Here is a 20,326-nt window from a genome sequence, read left to right as displayed (position 1 = left end):
CCTCCCACCCCAAAAGCATTTTCCAGTTGGCACAAGGAGTAACAGAGCTAAATAGATAGCAGCGATCTCAATAGGCCAGGAGCAGACAAGGGAGTCTGGGAACAAAAGCAGCTGAGATTCTAGGGACAAAATTCTAGAGAGGAGCAAACCGCAGAGATGTGAGCCCCAAAATCTGTGTACAGATTTCCCTCAAATCATCAGTCAATTCTTAAGATGTATACCTGTAGGGAGAGACTTTAAGAAACTCAGCAGAAGAGCAGCATCTAAAGAGTCAAACAGAGATTTTAGCATCTGCACAGTGATGGGGAGACAGGGATTAAGAGTTCAAGCCAACAGGGTGAAGGTGTCTTAGTAAACATCCCAGGCTTTTAGTTGTAAGATCTATTGAGGACCATGACCTAGGAATAAGGGTAAAATGGAAATAAACCTGAATTTAAAAGCCTAAAGCCAAGTCTTATAGGATTGGAGTGATCCTCTGGTATTCTATCTGCCTACTACAATAAAATTTTTTTAAAAACCTTCTTTGGAGAAAGCTGATGTCGTCCAGAACTTCTACAGTTTTTCTTCCACACTGTCTGACATTCAATAAGAAATTATTGAGGCACACTTGAAAAAAATAGGACCAAATACTAAAAGCCAGGAGGACCCACAGCTGATTCAGATATCGGAGTTATGTGTCACAGGCTTTACATAATATAATTAAAATGTTCAAGAAAATAGAGGAATGATAAAGAATTTCACCAGAGCCTTGGAATCTATTCAAAGAATGGAAAGGGAGGAGTCAAATGAAAATTCTGGAACTGAAAATATTATACCTAAAATTAAGAATTCAACAGAGGGGTTGTATACCAGCTCAGACACAGCAGAATAGAGTTTCTACTGACTTGGGTGAAAGGTCAGTAAAAAATATGTGGATTAAAGCATGACAAGGAAAAAAGACAAAATATACAGAAAAGAGTATAAGAGACATATGGAAAACTCTAAAAGGTTTAACACACACGTACTTGGGGTTTCAGAAGGAGAAGAGAGAGAGAAAGGGACAGAAACAGTATTTAAAGAAATATTGACTGGGAATTTTCAGACATTGATTAAAAAAACCCATCAGATCTCATATTTAAGAAGCTTTATGAACCCCAAGCAGGAGCACACACACACACAGAGTTATATCACACTCAAACTGCTAAAGACCAAAAGAAAGAGAAAAATTTTAAAGCAGCCAGGGGTGGGAGAAGGAGACATATTACCTTCAGGGGAGCAGCAATCAGACTGATGGCTAATTTCTGAACAGAAACAATGGTAACCAGAAATCAAGAGAAAGGCATTTTTTAAATGCTCAAAAAAAAATTAAAAAGCCAAAATAGAATTCTATACCCAACAAAACTATCCTTTAAAAATGTAAGTGAAATAAAGACGTTTTCATGTTAACAAAAGCTGAGAGAATCTGCCACTAGTAAACATGAACTATAAGAGGTATTAAAGGAATTTTTCACACTAAAGTACAATGACCCCAACTGGAAGTGTCAAACTTCAAGAGGAACTCCTTTCAGAAAGGAGTGACTTTGGCCTACTTCTCCTCAAATAAATTCTCATTCCAATGGAATCATTCAGTGTAAAATATAAGTTCATGTTAAATGAGATCTAGACAAGAAGTGAACTAGAATTTTATAACTTAGCAATATGTAGAAGATACTGTCAGTTTAATTTTAACCAAAATAAAGTTTTTTAAAAAAATGAAAGCTGGGTTCTGGGAGTTAGGGATCAAGGACAGCAGCTGGCATGTAGGAGTCAAAGGTTATGGCTGATCTGTCATTGGCAAGTGGGTATTAGGCGACAAGAAAAGATGTGGAGATGGGGGAGTTAGAAGGCGTGGGCAATAACTATGCTCTAGGGGTTAGAGGTCAAGAGAGTCTGTGGGAGATGTAAGGTCAGGGGTCATGGCTGACAGTTGGGTGGTGGTGGTTGCCTCAAGGGCCGGAGGTCTGAAGTCACGACTCACCTGAGGAAGTTGAAGCATGAGAACGAGGAGGGTGATGGGGGTGGTGGCGGTTGAGATTCCTGGCCCCCGGCCCCGCCCCTCTCGGGCTGGCCCCGAGCGCGCCGCCTCCGTCACCCCGTCCTTCCCTGTCAGCCCCGCCCAGTCCGGAGCTTCGAACGCGAAGGCAGCTCGGCCGAGGCGACGAGCGAGGTAGCGAGTGGCGCAGGGACCCAGCGGGCTGCTGGGGCTTCTGCGGCGCCCGCCTACGCTCCCTCCCCTCGGGCGCTCGGGGCGCCGACTGGCGCCGCCCCCCGGGAAGATGGCGCTGCACTTTCAGGTCAGTGCGCTTTGCGCCGCTGGTTCTCGCTCCGCCGGTCAGCCGCCCCGGGAACCCGGCGGGACGCTGGGGTCTGGAGACTGAGGGCCGAGCCCGGTGGCGGAGGCCGCGGGGTCGCGGGCCGGTGCCTCGGAGCCCCAGCCCTCGTCCCCGGCCAGGGACCCACGCACTGGCTTGGGCTGCACACCCCGGGCCCGGGCCCGAAGAAGGGGCGGCCAGAGCTTGGGGTTGACGGTGGAGGGGCAGGGGCCAGCCTGGAGCTCGCACTTCGGGGGAGGTACGGATGCTGAGGACCGGCCGCGTGGGAGCCCGCTCTCCCCGGTGCCGCCGCACGGCGCGCACGGAGGTTTCGGCGGCGCCCTAGCAGGTGGGAGCCCGGCCGGACCAGCCTTCCCGCCGCGTCGTGGGCCGCGGTTCCATCGTCTGCCTCCACACAGTTCGTACGGAGCTCGAGAAGGGGGCCTGGGTCCGCCGATGGAGGGCGCAGCAGTTGGACTTTAATTGGCCAGAGCGGGCAGGGGCTGTGTATATGGGGAGTTGCGAAGGAGGGCTCTGCAGCAGCTTCATAGGAGGAGGAAACGGGGGCAGGACGCGCGCTAGGAGCGCAGAGATGGTCTGGATGGGACGCGGGCTGGAGGAAGGCTCACGTATTCTCGGGCACTCTAGCATATGCATCCAGTTATTCATACAACAAACATTTATAGAGCCTTCCCCCGCCCCCCACGTGTCTCAAGCACGGTGCAAAGTTCTGGGATAAAGGATTACATCATCTTACCATACTTGCCCTCATGGAATTCACGGATAATTATATAGTACATGTGAAAAATGGTATGATAGAATTAATCACGGGATATCATGGGACATTGAAAAGGGGCAGTCAACCGTGTGTGTGTGTGTGTGTGTGTTGGGAAGGAGTGAGGCAGAGCTGCTGTGCTTCTCAGGCAAGCTTTTTTGAGCTTCTGTTCACCTACTAATGTATTGTAGTTCTTACTTTGCTAGGCCCTTAAGATATAGCTCTAGCAAAACTTTATGATTTGTACACTCAGGAAACTTGCAGTCTAGTGGATACTGAAAGAATTGTAGGAGTTGGCCAGACGAAGAGGAAGCGAAGGGTATAGAGGCAAAAGGACAGTGTGAGCCAAGTCAAAGAATTGTGGAAGAACATGGCACACTGCAGGAAGTTCGGTTTGGCTGGAGCTTAAGGTTCATATAAAAGGGAAGGGAGCAGGGAAGCCTGTGGAGGCAGGAGATGACCTTGGAGAGGTAGGCAGTCTCATAATATGCTGACAGTATATCTAAGTGTCCCAACCCTTTGTAGATTTCTTTGGATCCCCTGTGACTACAGTGACTCATTACTTAATTATTGATTCTTCCAAAGGGTCTTTTCTTTTCAATCAGCCACTCTCCTATCAGGTAATTGACAGCTCAGGAGGTAGTAAGCCTGACACATTACCTTTTGACTCCTTGCCATTTCTAAGTGTCTCCAGGTCAAAATAATGTTATTTATTACCACTTTAGTAAATATGCCCTTTGGAAATCCTCACAGGAGGAATTTCACAGGGAGGACTTTGGGATTGTAAATAGGTAAACAGATGTTCATAATTCAGGTGTAAATCTTGAGGGCAATTAAAAACTGTGGTGGAAGTTTTGGGGACCTCCCTGGCGGTCCAGTGGTTAAGAATCTGCCTACCAATGTAGGGGATATGGGTTTGATCCCTGGTTAGGGAACGAAGATCCCACATGCAACTAAGCCCACGCACCGCATCAAAGACCCAGCGCAGCCAAAAAAAAAAAACTATGGTGGAAGTTTGGAACAGTTTCAGACTTGGAAAGATGAAGCATAATAGTAAATTACCCAGTCTGGAAGATTTCTTCATACTTAGGTAGTGGTGGAAAAATTAGCTGCTAATGCCAAAATTACCCAAATGGGTTTCCTAGGAATGTATTTCACAGCAGTTCTGGGAAGCTTAAAAGTGGAGTTGAACAAATAAAAGACCTGATGATTTGCGGGGCCAGAATTAAGCTCTGAACCTTCTCAGTTTGAATTGTTTTCAGCATATGGATCATACTGTTACCCAGTTAACTCAAGGAGCCTTTATTACTAATGATAACTGGTACCTAGCATTTTGAATTTTCACATGCTTGTTGTAGATGTTCAGCCTCACAACTAGCTTGAGAGGTGTGCATATACAGTCGGCTTGCTGTATCCCTGAGTTTTGCATCTGTGCATTCAACCAACTGTAGATTGAAAATACTCTCAAAATTCCAGAAAGCTCCAAAAAACTTCCATTTGCTGCACACGTGACAACTATTTGCATACCATTTACATTGAATTTACAATTATTTACATATCATTTACATTGTATTAGGTATTATAAGTAATCTAGAGGTGATTTAAAGTATTTGAGAAGATGTATAGAGGTTATAGGCAAATACTATGCCATTTTATATAAGGTACATGAACATCTTTGGGTTTTGGTATCTGCAGGGTGTCCTGGAGCCAATCCCCCTACTTACGTGCATGTATACATTTTATCCCTGAAGACACTGAGTCTTAGAACAATTGTGACTTGCCCAAGGCTACAGAATTAGAGTAGTCTTAATAACTCATGTTTCCACATTCTTTCCTACAAATATCTTACTGTCATCTACCCAGCAGGGAAGTTAGTGAAAAATTATGCCATTTTGATAAGTAAATAAGTGAATTTATGTAAGGGGAAGTTAGGTCACTGCTTCACAGTCTTTTTCACATCATAGCATACATAAAAAATGGTAATTGTGTGGTTCATTGACATAAACTGCTCATAACCAAAAGCCTGACTGGAGGACAAGGGGATCAATGTCCCTGACATACTATAACCATTCAAGGCACATGCATTCTGGTTAGGAAGCTGTGGGTTAGGGTACTCTGTCCCAAAGGAAGAAATGGATCTGGATTATCTGAGAGGAGACAGTCCAGATTAGAGGGTAGGGGACAGAGTGAGGAAAGATATTTCTGGGACCAAGTAGGAGGTAGGCACTTAAGATTTAACAGAAGGACCTTGATGAGAATCAAGGGATAACATTAGGAAAAATTTAGGAGATGCAGTTGGTCGATCTTTTTAGCTTTCAGGATTATTCCAGAACCACTTTGTTTCCACTTTGTTTCAGTCTTTCTTAAGAGAAAGTTCAAACCTTTACCTTTTTATCTTTCACTGCCTTTCGGTGGTTAATAATTTGAAAGGCATTTGGGGCTGTTGTGACAAATTACCACAAACTGGGTGGGTTAAAACAATAAAAATTTATTCTTTTTTTTTTTTAGAAGCTATTTTAGCTTTATATTTTTATTTTATTTTATTTATTATTTATTTTCTTTATTTTTGGGGGCTGCGTCGGGCCTTAGTTGCAGCATGTGGGATCTCATTGCAGCGTGCAGGCTTCTTTCTAGTTGTGGCGTGCAGGTTTTCTCTCTCTAGTTGTGGTGTGCAGGCTCCAGGGTGCGTGGGCTCTGTAGTTGTGGTTCTTGGGCTTAGTTGACCCGCAGCCTGTGGGATCTTAGTTCCCCGACCAGGGATCAAACCCGCGTCCCCTCCATTGGAAGGCGGATTCTTTACTACTGGACCACCAGGGAGGTCCCAGAAAATTTATTCTTTTATACTTACAGAGGCCAGAGTCTGAAATTAATGTGCTGACAGGGTTGGTCTCTTCTTAGAGGGCTTGAGGGAGAAACTGTTCTGTGCTTTGTCCCTAGTTTCTGATAGCTGCCTGCAGCCCATGGTCCATTGGCTTGTAGATGCATCACCCCAATCTTTACCTCCTTTTTATGACTTTTTCTCTTGTTTCTGCATCTCAAATGTCCCTCTCTCTTGTGAATCATTGGATTTAGGGCCCGCCCTAAATCCAGGATGATCTCATCCCTAGACCAGGATTTGCAAAGACCCTGTTTCAAAATAACTCGAAGGGACTGGTGGTTAGGACTTGGATATATCTTTTAGGAGGATACAATTCCACCTATTACAATACTCTTATTAGGTGATACTAATAATAAACAGCTAACGTTTGTAGTGTGTAATGTGTGCCAGAAGTTATGTGGCCCTAACTCATTTAATCCTCCCAGTCGACCTTTTGTTTTTCAGCAGTTAGGTTTTCTCAGTATTTCTGGCTTCGTTCTTTTTTATACTCAAAAAATCTACTTCTTCAGAGACTCGTAGACCTAGATGAATGCGTGACGGCAGGATCAGTTTATCTTTAAATTATTCTGGGTATTATCAGCTCTAAAATTTAGCCCTTCAAATTTATTAGATGAAGGAAAAGGTTTCTGAGGTTGATCATGAGTCATGAGAGGGAAAAAGGTAGCTCTTTTCATTTTTGTGTTTCTTACCCTTGGAGGAAATATGGGAATTCATATGTATTCATGAACCATAAATTTTCTATGCATTTTAATATGATGAACAGTATGTAGTAGCACTCCGAGGGCTTCTTGGGCCAATCTAGGTAGAGGAAATGTTTAAAATGTGGTTCATTTTTGCCGTCCTTTATCCTAATTTATCCTTTTGAAACCTTTCTTTTGTACTTTTATTTTCACTCTAGCAAAAAATTCCCTAGTCTGAGATGTTGGGCTCTGAGCTGGATAGAGAAGTGGAAAATGCCATAAAGAAACTAAGGAGAGAGAAGTAAAAAGCATAATGGGAGCTAGAGGAGGTTTCATTTCAGTATTTCTTATGTATTCCTGTTAGACAAAGGTACATGCATTTGACGGAATGTTTAGATTAGTGTAGCTGTAAGGCTGCCACATAAAAATTCAGGTCAAGAAAGGATAAAAAATAGTATTTCTTTATGAATATCCCATTACCTTCATATGCCCACCTGACGTTGAAATCTGTGCCAGTTTTTTTTTTGTCCTCCAAAGAATAATTCTCTAAGTTCAAACTGAAGTAGTTTTAGTAAGACACCTTTAACAAAAATCCTCTAAAGCTGAGAGGAATACTGAACTCATTTAGAATTTTTTCTTTCAGATTTTATCCACGTGTCGTATATCTTCAGATTAGATTATATTTATAAACAGAATGAATTATTCTTTTTTATTTTTATTTTTTAAATTGGCTTGTTTGTCCTTCCTATATATTTTTAATACAATTTTTAAAGATTACCCTTCACTTACAGTTATTATAAAATATTGACTATATTCCCAGTGTTGTACAACATATCATTGTAGCCTATCTTACACCCAGTAATTTGTACCTCCCACTCCCCCACCCCTATATTACCTCTCACAGGTAACCACTGGTTTGTTCTCTGTTTCTGTGAGTCTGTTTCTTTTTTGTTATATTCGCTAGTATGCTGTGATTTTTAGATTCCACATATAAGTGATATCATACAGCATTTGTCTTTCTCTGTATGACTTATTTCACTTAGCATAATGCCCTCCAAGTCCATCCATATTACTGCAAGTGGCAAAATTTCATTCTTTTTTATGGTTGAGGGATATTCCATTGTATATATATGTACCACATCTTCTTGATTCGTTCTTCTGTTGATGGACACTTAGGTTTCTTCCATATCTTGGCAATTGTAAATACTGCTGCTGTGAACATTGGGGCACATGTATCTTTTTGAATTAGTGTTTTTGGTGTGTTTTGTTTTTTTTTTTTTTTTTTGATATATACCCAGGAGTGGAATTGCTGGGTCATATGGTAGTTCTTTTAGTTTTTTGAGGAACCTCCATACTGTTTTCCACAGTGGCTGCACCACTTTACATTCCCACCAACAGTGTATGAGAGTTCCCTTTTCTCCACGTCCTTGCCAACATTTGTTATTTGTGTTCTTTCTGATGATAGTCAGAATGAATTATTCTTTATGTCTGTAAAATAGGAGCCTACAAGATGATAGCTAGTTATTACACTGCTATAAGTAACATGGGGTCAAGTCATAGTTCCTGAGAATCATGCCGTAGTTTACCTGCAGCACTATGAGTCATTAGTTCTGAAGACCCACATCAGCGTATATTTATATCTTTTCTTTTATATAGATGGAACCATTGAAGTTCTTATAATCTGAAAAAGAATGTAAATTGGCATAATGTCTGCAACTTGCACATGATAATTCCCCTTATCCATCTCTTTAGCTTCTTTTGGCAACTCCTCCTGGCTGTCTGTCTACCCGTCATACTGACCTTTTAATGCCTTGAAACGATTAAGCTCTATTCTGGCCTCTGGTAAATGCTGTGTCTTTGCCTGAACTGCTGTCTAGTCTTTTTCATATGGCTTACCCTTTCAGGTTAGCATAAATGTTCCTATATACTTTAGGCCAGCCTTTTGAAACCCCTTGGATTAGACGAGTCCTCCTCTTTCTGTACTCTTACTTTTCCGTCACAGAACTATCAATTGAAATAATTTAGAGGTAGGAGGTTTGCCTTTTTTTTGTTCACCACTGTGACCCCTAGTAAGTAGTTGTAGCTCAATAAGCATTTATTGATTTGACAAATACACACATGGTATTTGCATTCCTTGTTTCCTATGATTAATATATTTACCTTATTTTTTTTCACTCAAGTAAAATGTTAAATTTTTTTTTTTTTCTTCTTAAGAGTTTGGCTGAATTGGAAGTATTATGTACTCATCTCTACATAGGGACTGATCTTACACAAAGAATAGAGGCTGAGAAAGCACTCCTGGAACTTATTGACAGCCCAGAATGTCTCAGCAAGTGTCAACTTTTATTAGAACAAGGAACAGTAAGTATTTGATAACAGCAATTAACAATGAAAGATCGGTAGGTATATGTCACTGTTGATGAATGCATGTAGGTTAGCAATGTAGGTTAACTGATAGGTATTACCATGTCTTTTTACTGTAGTTTATTTCACTGTTGAAGAATTGGAAAGCCTGGAAAGAAAACTTAGGGAAGAGCCCAGGAGGTGGAAATAGGCATGAATCAAAATACATTCTTGATTCCTCTTGGCCCCTTTTTATGTCTTCTACCAGTGGCAAAAGTTACATTTTTAGAAAGTTGGAATTAAAAATCTAGGTGGGAGAGGCAGATTGTAATTAACTTTGAAATGTGAAGGAATGATTCAGAGGAATGCTGATTACTTCTTGCCTGACTCTCTCCTAGAGATTCATAGCCATTCATTCAACATCATTTAGCAGGTATTTAAATGTAAAACCAGGCACTGTACTACCTACCTGCTTTATTTACAAGCATTAAAGTAACTCATAATTTAGTTGGGAAGGCATAGATGTATCACTATAAATAAAGAGCTGTGGAATGATATGGTAAGCACTATAGTAGGAGACTGTAGGATCTATAGAGCAGAGGTTAGCAAACTTTTTCTGTAAAGGGCCAGAGTGTAAATATTTTAGACTTTGTGGGCCAAGAGGCAAAATCAAGGATGTTTTATAAATATGCCTATTAGAAGAGAGAAAACAAATTTCCACAAAGTTTTGTTTATGAATTTTGAAATACAATAATTGAGTACAGTTTTTTTGTAGTATAAGTCTACTGATGAAAAGAATGGAATTATTCTTTTGGGGATGACATTTTGCTTAACTGGGGTTCAGAGTTAGTATTTCCTATCATTAGCATTGATTACAAATGTTCATATGTTAATACTGACCTGTAATGAGATTTTACAAATTTCATCTTTGGAAATGTCTCTTCACACAGATAGGTACTACCAAATATTGATATCAGCTGATAAGCATATGATTTTAATTAAGCATATTCATCACTTAGAAGGCATGTATAGTGTTTTATTAAAACTTCTTTTGATATTTGTCTTCTAGGATGTCATTACATTCTAGATTAATCACTTCCAATTGAAGGTTAGGTGGAGGCTCCTCAATTGCTCAGTTAAATGGATTTTGAAATATGGAAATTTCCGTTGCATTTGCAACAAGGTCTGAAAAAAAGTGCTGCTGGAACATAGTTTGAGCTCAGAAAATATACTCAGCAATAGAGATCTTGCTACTTGTTTTAATATTTGATGTGTGGAAAGTATATAAAGCAGCTTGATATTACTTGTGATTCAATCAATGTTAGTTGTGATTAGAGTAACTTTATTGCATTATAAGTTTCACATTAGTACTAAGCACTGTTTGCCTTTTAGACAATTTTGTAACTTTAGGTTGAATTTATTAAGAGACATTATCAAGTTTGAAGCAAAAACTAACTTCAAAAGCTATTTAATGTTCAACAATAGTGGATAAAATTGGTTCTTCTCATTCAGAAAAATTTCAGTCTCAGTCCTGAGCAAGAAAAAATTGCAGTAAAACTACCACTGCCAAGCTATAGAACTACTGTGCAGTAGGGCAAGTCAGAATTTTCAGCTTCTATTTCTGACAGAAATTTCCAGAACTGAAGATGAATTCATGAAAATGAACTAAAGTCCACTGTTTTTTTGTTTCGTTTTGTTTTTAGATTTTTTTTTTGATGTGGACCATTTTTAAAGTCTTTATTGAATTTGTTACAATATTGTTTCTGTTTTATGTTCTGGTTTTTTGGCCGCAAGGCATGTGGGATCTTAGCTCCCCCACCAGGGATCAAAAAGTCTTTTTTTTAAAAAAATTAATTAATTAATTAATTTAGTTTTGGCTGCATTGGGTCTTCGTTGCTGCGCACAGGCTTTCTCTAGTTGTGGCGAGTGGGGGCTATTCTTCATTGCAGTGTGTGGACTTCTCATTGCGGTGGCTTCTTCTTGCAGAGCATGGGCTCTAGGTACGCGGGCTTCAGTAGTTGTGGCACGTGGGCTCGGTAGTTGTGGATTGCGGGCTCTAGAGCACAGGTTCAATAGTTGTGGTGCACGGGCTTAGTTGCTCCGTGGCATGTGGGATCTTCCCGGACCAGGGCTTGAACCCTGTCCCCTGCATTGGCAGGTGGATTCATAACCACTGCACCACCAGGGAAGTCCCTGGAAGGCGAAGTCTTAAGTACTGGACTGCCAGGGAAGTCCCTGAAGTCCACTGTTAACACTACTGATTCATTAACACATGATAGATTCAAATATTGACAACAAAGTACCTACTGATGAATAATAAAATGAATACCACAGGCTTTAGTCTCTTACATTTTTACAAGCTTTGTAAATTTGTCCACTTAAGTCTTTTCTTTTTACCACCCTTGTTGGCACATTTTAGCAACTACTTCAGGTTGTACAGAATTAGCATTTTCTCAGCTTTTTTCAAGATATTCTGACCAATAATTGCATGCAGACTCTTCATAGCGATTAATTCTTTAGTCACTTCAAACTTAGCATTGACTTCTGGAATAAACAGAATGAGCAGTGCATGTTGGTAACATCGGTAACTCATCAAGAACTAGGGAGAACCTCCAAATCATTCGCCTGGTTTGAAATTGAATTTTGATGTTGCTCTAATAATATCTTCAACTATCTGGGCCTTCTTCTCACTGAAAGTCTAGTAGTCTGAAGTTTATGGTCTCTGCATGTGTAACTTTGGCTACTGCAATAAAATAATGGTGATTTAATTAACTCTTTTGGTAAGTGGCTTTCCTTACTTGGCTGACAAATGAGCCATTTCATAACCTAACTTTGGTTGCAGCCTCACTTTATTTTTTTGTGGAGAAATTTCACTGTTATAGATATTCTGTCTTAAATTTTCTCCTTTTTTCTGACTATTGATTACCTGTGAGTTAGGAATACTGACATGAGTGCTTGGTATGATATGGTCAACATATGTTGTATTCTTTTAGGACAGCTATAGTACAATTGCGTAAAAAGCACATTGCTTTGCTATCTGATTCAATAACAAAATGATCCACATTCCACTGTGCCTTAAAAGTTAGACATTTGAAGTGCTTTTCTATCTTTTCTTGTTTTGACATAACAGATATGCACTGGTAATAATAAAAGGTGCGTGTCATGTCATGGTGATACTCATGGCACTCTGTGCTGTGAAGTTAATAAGTACATCATTGCGGTTTATAGTGCACTGAGCAGCAGTGGGGAGGAGGCAGTGAGTGCCATATACTGTTTTAAGTATTTGACTCTGCTGCCATAGTCTGAAAGCAAACTATATGCGTGTGGCTGTATTCTAATAAACTTTATTTATGGACACTGAAATTTGGATTTCATGTACTTTTCACATGTCACAAAATATTATTGTTTTTATTTTTTTCCCAACTGTTTAAAATAGTAAAATCCATACATAGCTCATGGGCCTTGCAAAAACAGGCGGGATTTGGTCCATAGGCCTTAGTTTGCTGACCTCTGGTCTAGAGAAAAAAAATAGGGCTATCTTTACAAGAGATTGCTAGGGGTAGAGTGAATAACTGAATCAGATTTTGAAGGGTTGAGTATGCTATTAAGTTAAGGCAGTTGGTGGTCAGAGTGAATACAACCAGCATGGATCTGAAGGAGGGGGGAGGTCAGGGTGGGAAAGGCATTGAAAGGAACTGAAAGAGGGCTGTTTTGGTCAGAGGATAGCAAAGAGTGGAACCAGATGAATTTGAAGAGATAATCAGAGGGCAGAACATGTAGGACTCTGTAGACATGGTAAGTGTATTTTATTTGAACTTGCTCATAATCATTTTTTTCCTCTTGCGGAGGATGGGCTCTAGGTGCACGGGCTTCAGTAGCCCAACAACTGCTTGCCATTTGAAAAGACTACCTATACCTTCCTCAACTACCCCACCCTTATGAGGGATTTTGTGTGTGTGTGTGTGTGTGTGTGTGTGTGTGTGTATTTTATCCCTTGTAAATCTGCCAGTTTGGAAAACCAGAAAAATTCCCAATATTGCTTAGCAAAAGTTCCTATCATAGTATTGTTTTTTGGCTGCATTGGGTCTTCGTTGTTGCGCGCGGGCTTTCTCTAGTTGCAGCGAGCTGGGTGGCTTCTCATGTTGCGGAGCTTGGACTCTAGGTGCGCGGGCTTCAGTAGTTGTGGCGCATGGACTTAGTTGCGCTGCGGCATGTGGGATCTTCCCATACCAGGGATCGAACCCATGTCCCCTGCATTAGCAGGCGGATTCTTAACCACTCTTCCACCAGGGAAGTTCCCTTATCATAGTATTTTGATTAATCTATTAAAATTTATATTTCTTTACAGACATCCTATGCTCAACTCCTTGCAGCAACATGTCTTTCAAAACTTATTAGCCGAGTCAGTCCTTTGCCGATTGAACAAAGAATAGATATCAGTAAGTGGTTTATTATGCTTTTTATCAAATTGCACTTTAAAAATAATTTTTGCTTTTAAATATGCTAAACTGTTAACAGGCTTGCAAGTTATTTTATTGTCATTTTTAAAGATGAGTAGTCAAGTCTCCTTTACACATGTAGTGATAAATAACAATGTGTTATACAAAAATGTGTTGTCAGAAAAGCATTTGTTTAGTTTGATAATAAATAATAACTAGCATTTTATTGTCTATAGTATTTACTAAGATTTGCACTATCTCATTTTATCTACCAAACTTCTGAGATGGGCACTATTGTTATCCTCATTTTATAAATGAGGAAATTAGATTTGATAGGCTCTATAATGTGCCCAAGATCATCACACATCTAGCAAGAAGTAGAGCTGTGATTCAAACTTACACAATTTTTGTGGAGTCCATGCTCTTAGCGATTATCTTAACATCATATACAACTAAATGATGGGAAAGAAGTGTACCCTCCAGCATTTCTCAGAATCCTATATCAAAATCATATGGGATGCATATAAAATCAAAAGCAGATTCCTACTTACTAGGAAAATAATGTGTATATGGAGGAACAGTGCTTGGAACTTAGTGTAGTTGGAAAATTGATTCTATAAAGTACCAATATGCTTTCAGAAGTAATGTATTTTCATATTTTAAGTGTGTGAGTTTGTTTTTCATATGGACAAAACTCTGATAGTTGAGATATGGGAATTTTTTTATTATCTTTGTTTATGATAGACTGTTGACTCATTTCTGCTCTCCAGCCTCAAGGTTTACATGATTCATATTTGTGTAACAGAAAAGTTAAAGTGTAGTATTATATATGATGGTTCTTTAAGCTCAGTTTTTGAATGGTCAAATCCCACAATGATTTGTCATTTGCCTCATATGTTTGACTGATATTTCTCTTAAGTACCTAATAACCGAGGGGAACTCCTTCAACTTGATAAAGAACATCTACCAAAAAAAAAAACCTACCAGGCTGAAGAAAACCTAGAGGAGAATTTATCCATGTTCTCATGGACTTGTGTGCTTAAGAAAGCAAAAGAGAAATTTACAGTTTAAAAAATAAGGGTTCAGACATTAAAAACCTGTCATAAAACATTGTGATTTTGTTTGTTTGACTTTTATACACATAAACACATATTTTAGGTAGACTTTATTTTTTTTAGAGCACTTTTAGGTTCACAGCAAAATTGAGCAAAAAGTACAGAGAATTCCCATATACCCCCTGGCCCCACACATGAATAGCCTTCCCCAGTATTAGCATACTGCACCAGAGTGGGTACATTTGTAACAGTTGATTAACCTACATTGATACATCATCATCACCCAAAGCCCATAGTCTATATTAGAGTTCACTCGTGGTGGTGTGCATTCCGTGGGTTTGGATAAATGTATAAATGACACATATCCCCCGTTATAGTATTATACAGAATAGTTTCACTGCCCTAAAAAGCCACTGTGTTCCAACTATGCATCCCTCCCTCCCCTCTAACTCCTGGCGACCACTGATCTTTTTTACTGTTTCCATAGTTTTGCCTTTTCCAGAATGCATGTAGTTGAAATTATACAGTGTGTCGCCTTTTCAGATTGGCTTCTTTTACTTAGTAATATGCATTTAAGGTTCTCCATGTTTTATCATGGCTTGGTAGATCATTTCTTTTCTTTCTTTTTTTTTTTAAATTTATTTATTTTATTTATTTTATTTTTGGCTGCACTGGGTCTTTGTTGCTGCACCCGGGCTTTTCTCTACTTTGCGGTGAGCGGCGGCTACTCTTTGCTGCAGTGCACAGGCTTCTCATCGTGGTGGCTCCTCTTATTGCGGAGCACAGGCTCAGTAGTTGTGGCCCACAGACTTAGTTGTTCGCGGCATGTGGGATCTTCCTGGGCTAGGGCTCGAACCAGTGTCCCCTGCATTGGCAGGCAGATTCTTAACCACTGCGCCACCAGGGAAGCCCGATCATTTCTTTTTAATGCTGACTGACGTGCCATTGTCTGGATGTACCACAGTTTGTCTGTTCACCTTTTGAAGTACACCTTCATTGCTTCCAAGTTTTGGCAATTACGAATAAAGCTGCTATAAAGCAGGTTTTTTGTGTGGACATAAGTTTTCACCTCATTTGGGTAAATACCAAGGAGAGTGATTGCTGGATTGTGTGGTAAGAGTATGTTTAAATTTGTAAGAAATCACCAAACTGCCTTCCAAAGGGGCTGTACCAGTTTTGCATTCCCATCAGCAATGAATGAGAATTCCTGTTCTTCCACATCCTTGCTAATATTTGGTGTTTTCAGTGTTTTGGATTTTGACCATTTTTATAGGTGTGTAGTAGAATCCTACTGTTTTTAATTTACAGTTTCCTAATGACATATGATGTTGAACATCTTTTCATATGCTTATTTGTTGTCTGTATATTTTCTTTAATGAGGTGACTGTTTAGGTCTTTTGCTTATTTTTAAATCAGGTTGTTGTTTTCTTATTCTCTGTATATTTTAGTAAATGGTCCTTTATCAGATAGGTCTTTTGCAAAGATTTTCTCCCTGTTTGTGGCTTGTCTTCTCATTCTCTTGGGCAGAAGCTTTTAATTGTAATGAAGTCCACCTTATCAAGTATTTCTTTCATGGATTGTGCCTTTGTTGTTGTTTGTAAAAAATCATCACAAACCCAAGGTCATCTAGATTTTATTCCTGTTATCTTTTAGGAGTTTTTATAGTTTCACATTTTACATTTGGAGCTGTGATCATTTTGAATTAATTTTTGTGAAGTGTGTAAGTTCTGTGTTTAGATTCATTTTTTTGCATGTGGAGGTCCAGTTCTGCCACCATTTGTTGAAAAGACTATCTTTACTCCGTTTTATTAGCTTTGCTCCTTTGTCAAAGATCAGTTGACTGTATTTATGGGAGTCTCTTTCTGGGTTCTCTATTCTGTTCCATTGATCTATTTGTCCTTCACCAGTACCACACTGTCTTGATTATTATAGTTTTATAAAAATTAAAATTAGGTAGTGTCAGACCTCCAACTTTGTCCTTCTCCTTTAGTATTGTGTAGGCTATTCTGGGTCTTTTGCCTTTCTATATAAACTTTAGAATCAATTTGTCAATATCCAAAAAAAAAATAACTTTCTGGGATTTTGATTGGGATTGCATTGAATCTATAGATCAGTTCTGGAAGAACTGACATCTCGACAACATTGAGTCTTCCTGTCCACGAACATGGAATATCTCTCCATTTATTAATTTCTTTGATTTTATTCATCAGCTGTGGTTTTTTGTAGATGTTCTTTATGAAGTTGAGGAAGTTCCCCTCTGTTCCTGGTTTGTTGAGAGTTTTTATCATGAATGGCAGTTGGAATTTTTGAAATCCTTTTTTTGTATCTATTTTGATCATGTGATTTTTCTTCTTTAGCCTATTGATGTGATGGGCTGCATTAATTGATTTTAAAATGTTGAACAATGCTTGCATACCTGGGATAAATGCCATTTGGTTGTGGTATATAACTCTTTTTATACATTGTTGGATTTGCTTTGCTAATAATTTGTTGAGGATTTTTGTTTCTATATTGATGAGAGATATTGGCTCAACTACAAGTTTTCTTGTAATGTTTTTGTCTGGTTTTGGTGTTAAGGTAATGCCAACCTCATAGAATGAGTTAGGAGGAATTCCCTCTCCTTCTTTTTCCTGGAAGAGATTGTAGAGAATTGGTAGAATTTCTTTCTTAAATGTGTGGTAGAATTCATCAGTGAACCCATCTGGGCCTGGTGCTTGCTGTTTTGGAAGGTTATTAATTATTGACTCAGTTAATTTAATAGATATGGGCCTATTCAGATCGTCTCTTGCACTTATCTTTTTAAAATGGATACTTAAAAAAAAAAAAAAAAGGTACACTCATTAAAGGAAATTCGGAAAAAAGAGAAAAGTAGAAACCTACCGCACAATTTCAAGCAACAAATGATGTGTTTCCTTTATGAGTTTCTTGGGTTTGAGTTACTACTCTTGCTTCTGCAAGTAGATTAGAATGTTATGAAATGTCTGACATGTGTCAATAGAATAATTGGTATGTCAGTTAAAATGGAAAATGTGAAGATTGCCTCAAAGTCACATTGCCTTTATTACATCAACTCTAAAATTCTCATTCTTTCATGATACAGTCCCAGACTACATATTTCATTATTTCCCAACATTAACTCTGTTGCATGTTCTCTGTGTCCAGCACACTGTTTTCTACCTATATTAGTATAATTAACGATGGCTTACCGTCGCTCATCAATTAAATACCATTTCCTCAGCCTGGTGTTCAAGTCCTTTCATGAGCTTGTAATTGATGGATCGTCCCATCCTTGTAGCCTTATATCTCGTTGGTACTAGCCTATTTGTACCAGAAGGTATTTTCCTCATGCCATGTTATTTCTGCCTTGGTGCCTTTTCTTATGTTGTTTCTCTAGCCTGGAATGCTGTCCTTTTAATCTTCTATTCAAATAAAAGTGTAGCTTAAGTTTAATTGCCTATATAAATCAGTCAATTCTCCTTCCCTTTCTCTGTCCTTCACTCCATCCCTCCCTCCCTCTTTCCTTCCTTGCTGACTCCCCTCTTCAAACAGCTTTATTGAGGTATAATTTATATACCATAAAGTTAACTTGTTTTAAGTGTACAATTTTTGATTTTTAGTAAACTTACAGAGTTGTGTGAACATTTCCATCATCCCTTCCAAACTCCCCATGCTCATTTACAGTTAGTCCTGCTCCCATACCACCAACCTCTAAGATGTTTTCTGCCTGTAGAGATTGACCTTCTGAGGATATTTTCGTATAAATAAAATCTTATCATGTGTAGTTTTTTTACATCTAACTTCTTTCACTTCGAAAAATGTTTTTGAGGTTCATCCATGTTGTAGCATGTGTCAGTATTTCATTTTTTTTATCATAGAATAATATTCCCTTGTATAGATGTGTGACATTTTGTTATCTATTCACCACCTGATGAACATATGGGTTGTTTTTGCTTTTTGGCCACTGTGAATAATGCTACCATGAACATTGATATACAAGTCTTTGTGTGGATATACGTTTTCATTTCTCTTGAGTAGATACCTAGGAGTGAAATTGCTGGGTCATAGGTAAGTTTATGCTTAACTTTAAAAAAAACCTGTCCAACTATGTGTCAAAGTGCCTATACCATTTTGCGTTCTCACCACCAATGTGTGAACATTGCAGTTTCTCCACATCTTCACCTCATAAGTCTTACATTGATCTTCTTGTGGTAGTTTCTTTTTGTCTGTCTCTCCAAATATTTTATAAGGCTCTCAAGGCATAGATTATAGCTCAAATTTTTGTGTTCACAGCATTTGGAATTGTTTCCATCAAAGCATTTGTAGTTAAATGTTGAGGTATTTACCTTCTTTTCATTTTTTTCCTGAATAACATGCTAGTCTTTGGGACCAAAGTAGAGATTGAGTCTTTCCCCTTTCTTTTATATTCTTTTTGTATGTTTTCTGATAGACTTTGTGGCATATTTTTTTACTTCAATTAATCAGTCAAAACTATTTCATATTAAATTTCTATAATGTGTAATACCTAAAGTTTCAGTCTAATGACAGTAAACTCCAAAAGACTATCTACAAGTTTGGACTTAGTGGAGTTTTTGAATTACTAATTATTACTAAAATATATGGTTTGACCGGTATTTGAAAGCAGGAAACAAACTCAAACCACAACAACCTGACTCAGAGTCCCAATTTGGCCACTGTGACAAGTTGTTTCACCTCTTTGACCTTCATATTTTTTTGCCTAGGAAACAGAATAATAGTAATAGTAATATAAAAGCAATATCTTCACATTGCTGTGAGAGCTACATAAAGCTTTTTTTCTGGGAAGCACTTGTAATTTCTAACTTGTTTCATAAATGCTAAATACTGTTGTTATCATATAGGTATTTGACACTCAAAGAGCCTCTAGTGCATGGCTTTCCAAGTTTCTGTTAACTTTTGTTGGGGGATTTTTCCAGCTGTTTATTTCGTTCTCCCATGTGTCTTTCTGAACATTTCATTTTCTTCTTGTTATGGCTTTTCCCTATTATCTTGGGCTGGTGATGATTAGATTGCTGTTGTTTTACTTGATTGTTATCATTGGCTCTTGCTTATTAAACTGGAACACTATTATAGGTCATGTAATAAGCATAACGTGAGAATATTTTATGTAAAACATTCAACTAAAGTAACAGAAATACAGTCTATTAAATTTTTTTGCCTTAGATAATAAACTTATTAGCTAGTATCTTTGCTCAGGGAGTTTGGGAAGGTGTGCTTAAGGTACCTAGCTTAAATGTGAAACTTGGTTTGTCTCCTGTTTTGTTGTTTTATTATTTTTGAGATTACCCTCCCAGTGGTTACCACTACCTACATATAGATTTCTCACATTCCCTCCGGGTTAAAATTTTTCAAGATACTAAAAATAAAAATAATACAAGTAGATAAACCAGATTTTCTTTTATGTTCAGGAGGCAGTGTCATTTTCATAAGTTTTGTTATTGAAATAAAAGATTACATGTAATGAAGCTTAAGAGAACCATATTACTTTAATCCATAGCAGAAACCTCTTTCAGATTTATCTTAATGCTAGGAAAATCTGTGCTTTTTAATAGTATTTTTATTTGTATAAATGTGTATTTTTAATGTTAATAAAAATTAAGGTTGAAATGTGCTAGTCGTGAGAACTTTTCTTTTTTATATCAAGGTTCTCATTACAGTTGTCAAGAACAGCTGTTGAAAGTGTTCTTGGATTTTGGGGTTGTTTCCATTAAAGCTATTTTTAGTTAAATAGTGAAGTATTAATATTTACTTTTTCTTCACTCTTTTCCCAAATGGTATGCTGGCCTTCGG

At 38.5% G+C, this 20,326-nt stretch overlaps 1 protein-coding gene across 7 annotated transcripts in view; it reads left to right on the top strand.

The window, feature by feature from the left end:
- Positions 1-2,148: 2,148 nt before the first annotated feature.
- Positions 2,149-20,326, top strand: part of RANBP17 (RAN binding protein 17) — a 313,454-nt gene continuing 295,276 nt past the window's right edge. For 2 of the 7 annotated variants that reach the window (XM_027084320.1, XM_027084316.1), the window contains exons 1-2: positions 8,765-9,024; positions 13,355-13,445. In XM_027084320.1, the coding sequence (XP_026940121.1) occupies positions 8,848-9,024; positions 13,355-13,445 (268 nt within the window). In that variant the 5' untranslated portion in view covers positions 8,765-8,847. Of the gene's footprint in view, positions 2,313-8,761; positions 9,025-13,354; positions 13,446-20,326 lie in introns of those variants that run through there. The other 5 variants (XM_027084318.1, XM_027084317.1, XR_003428271.1 and 2 more) reach the window with 5 other exon arrangements.

The sequence above is a fragment of the Aethalodelphis obliquidens genome, unplaced genomic scaffold (genome assembly GCF_003676395.1).
Source record: "Aethalodelphis obliquidens isolate GAN/ISIS:26980383/991018 unplaced genomic scaffold, ASM367639v1 scaffold52, whole genome shotgun sequence".
NCBI lineage: Eukaryota > Metazoa > Chordata > Mammalia > Artiodactyla > Delphinidae > Aethalodelphis > Aethalodelphis obliquidens.
The sequence above is the reverse complement of the archived record's forward strand: the minus strand, read 5'-3'. Positions and strand labels throughout refer to the sequence as shown.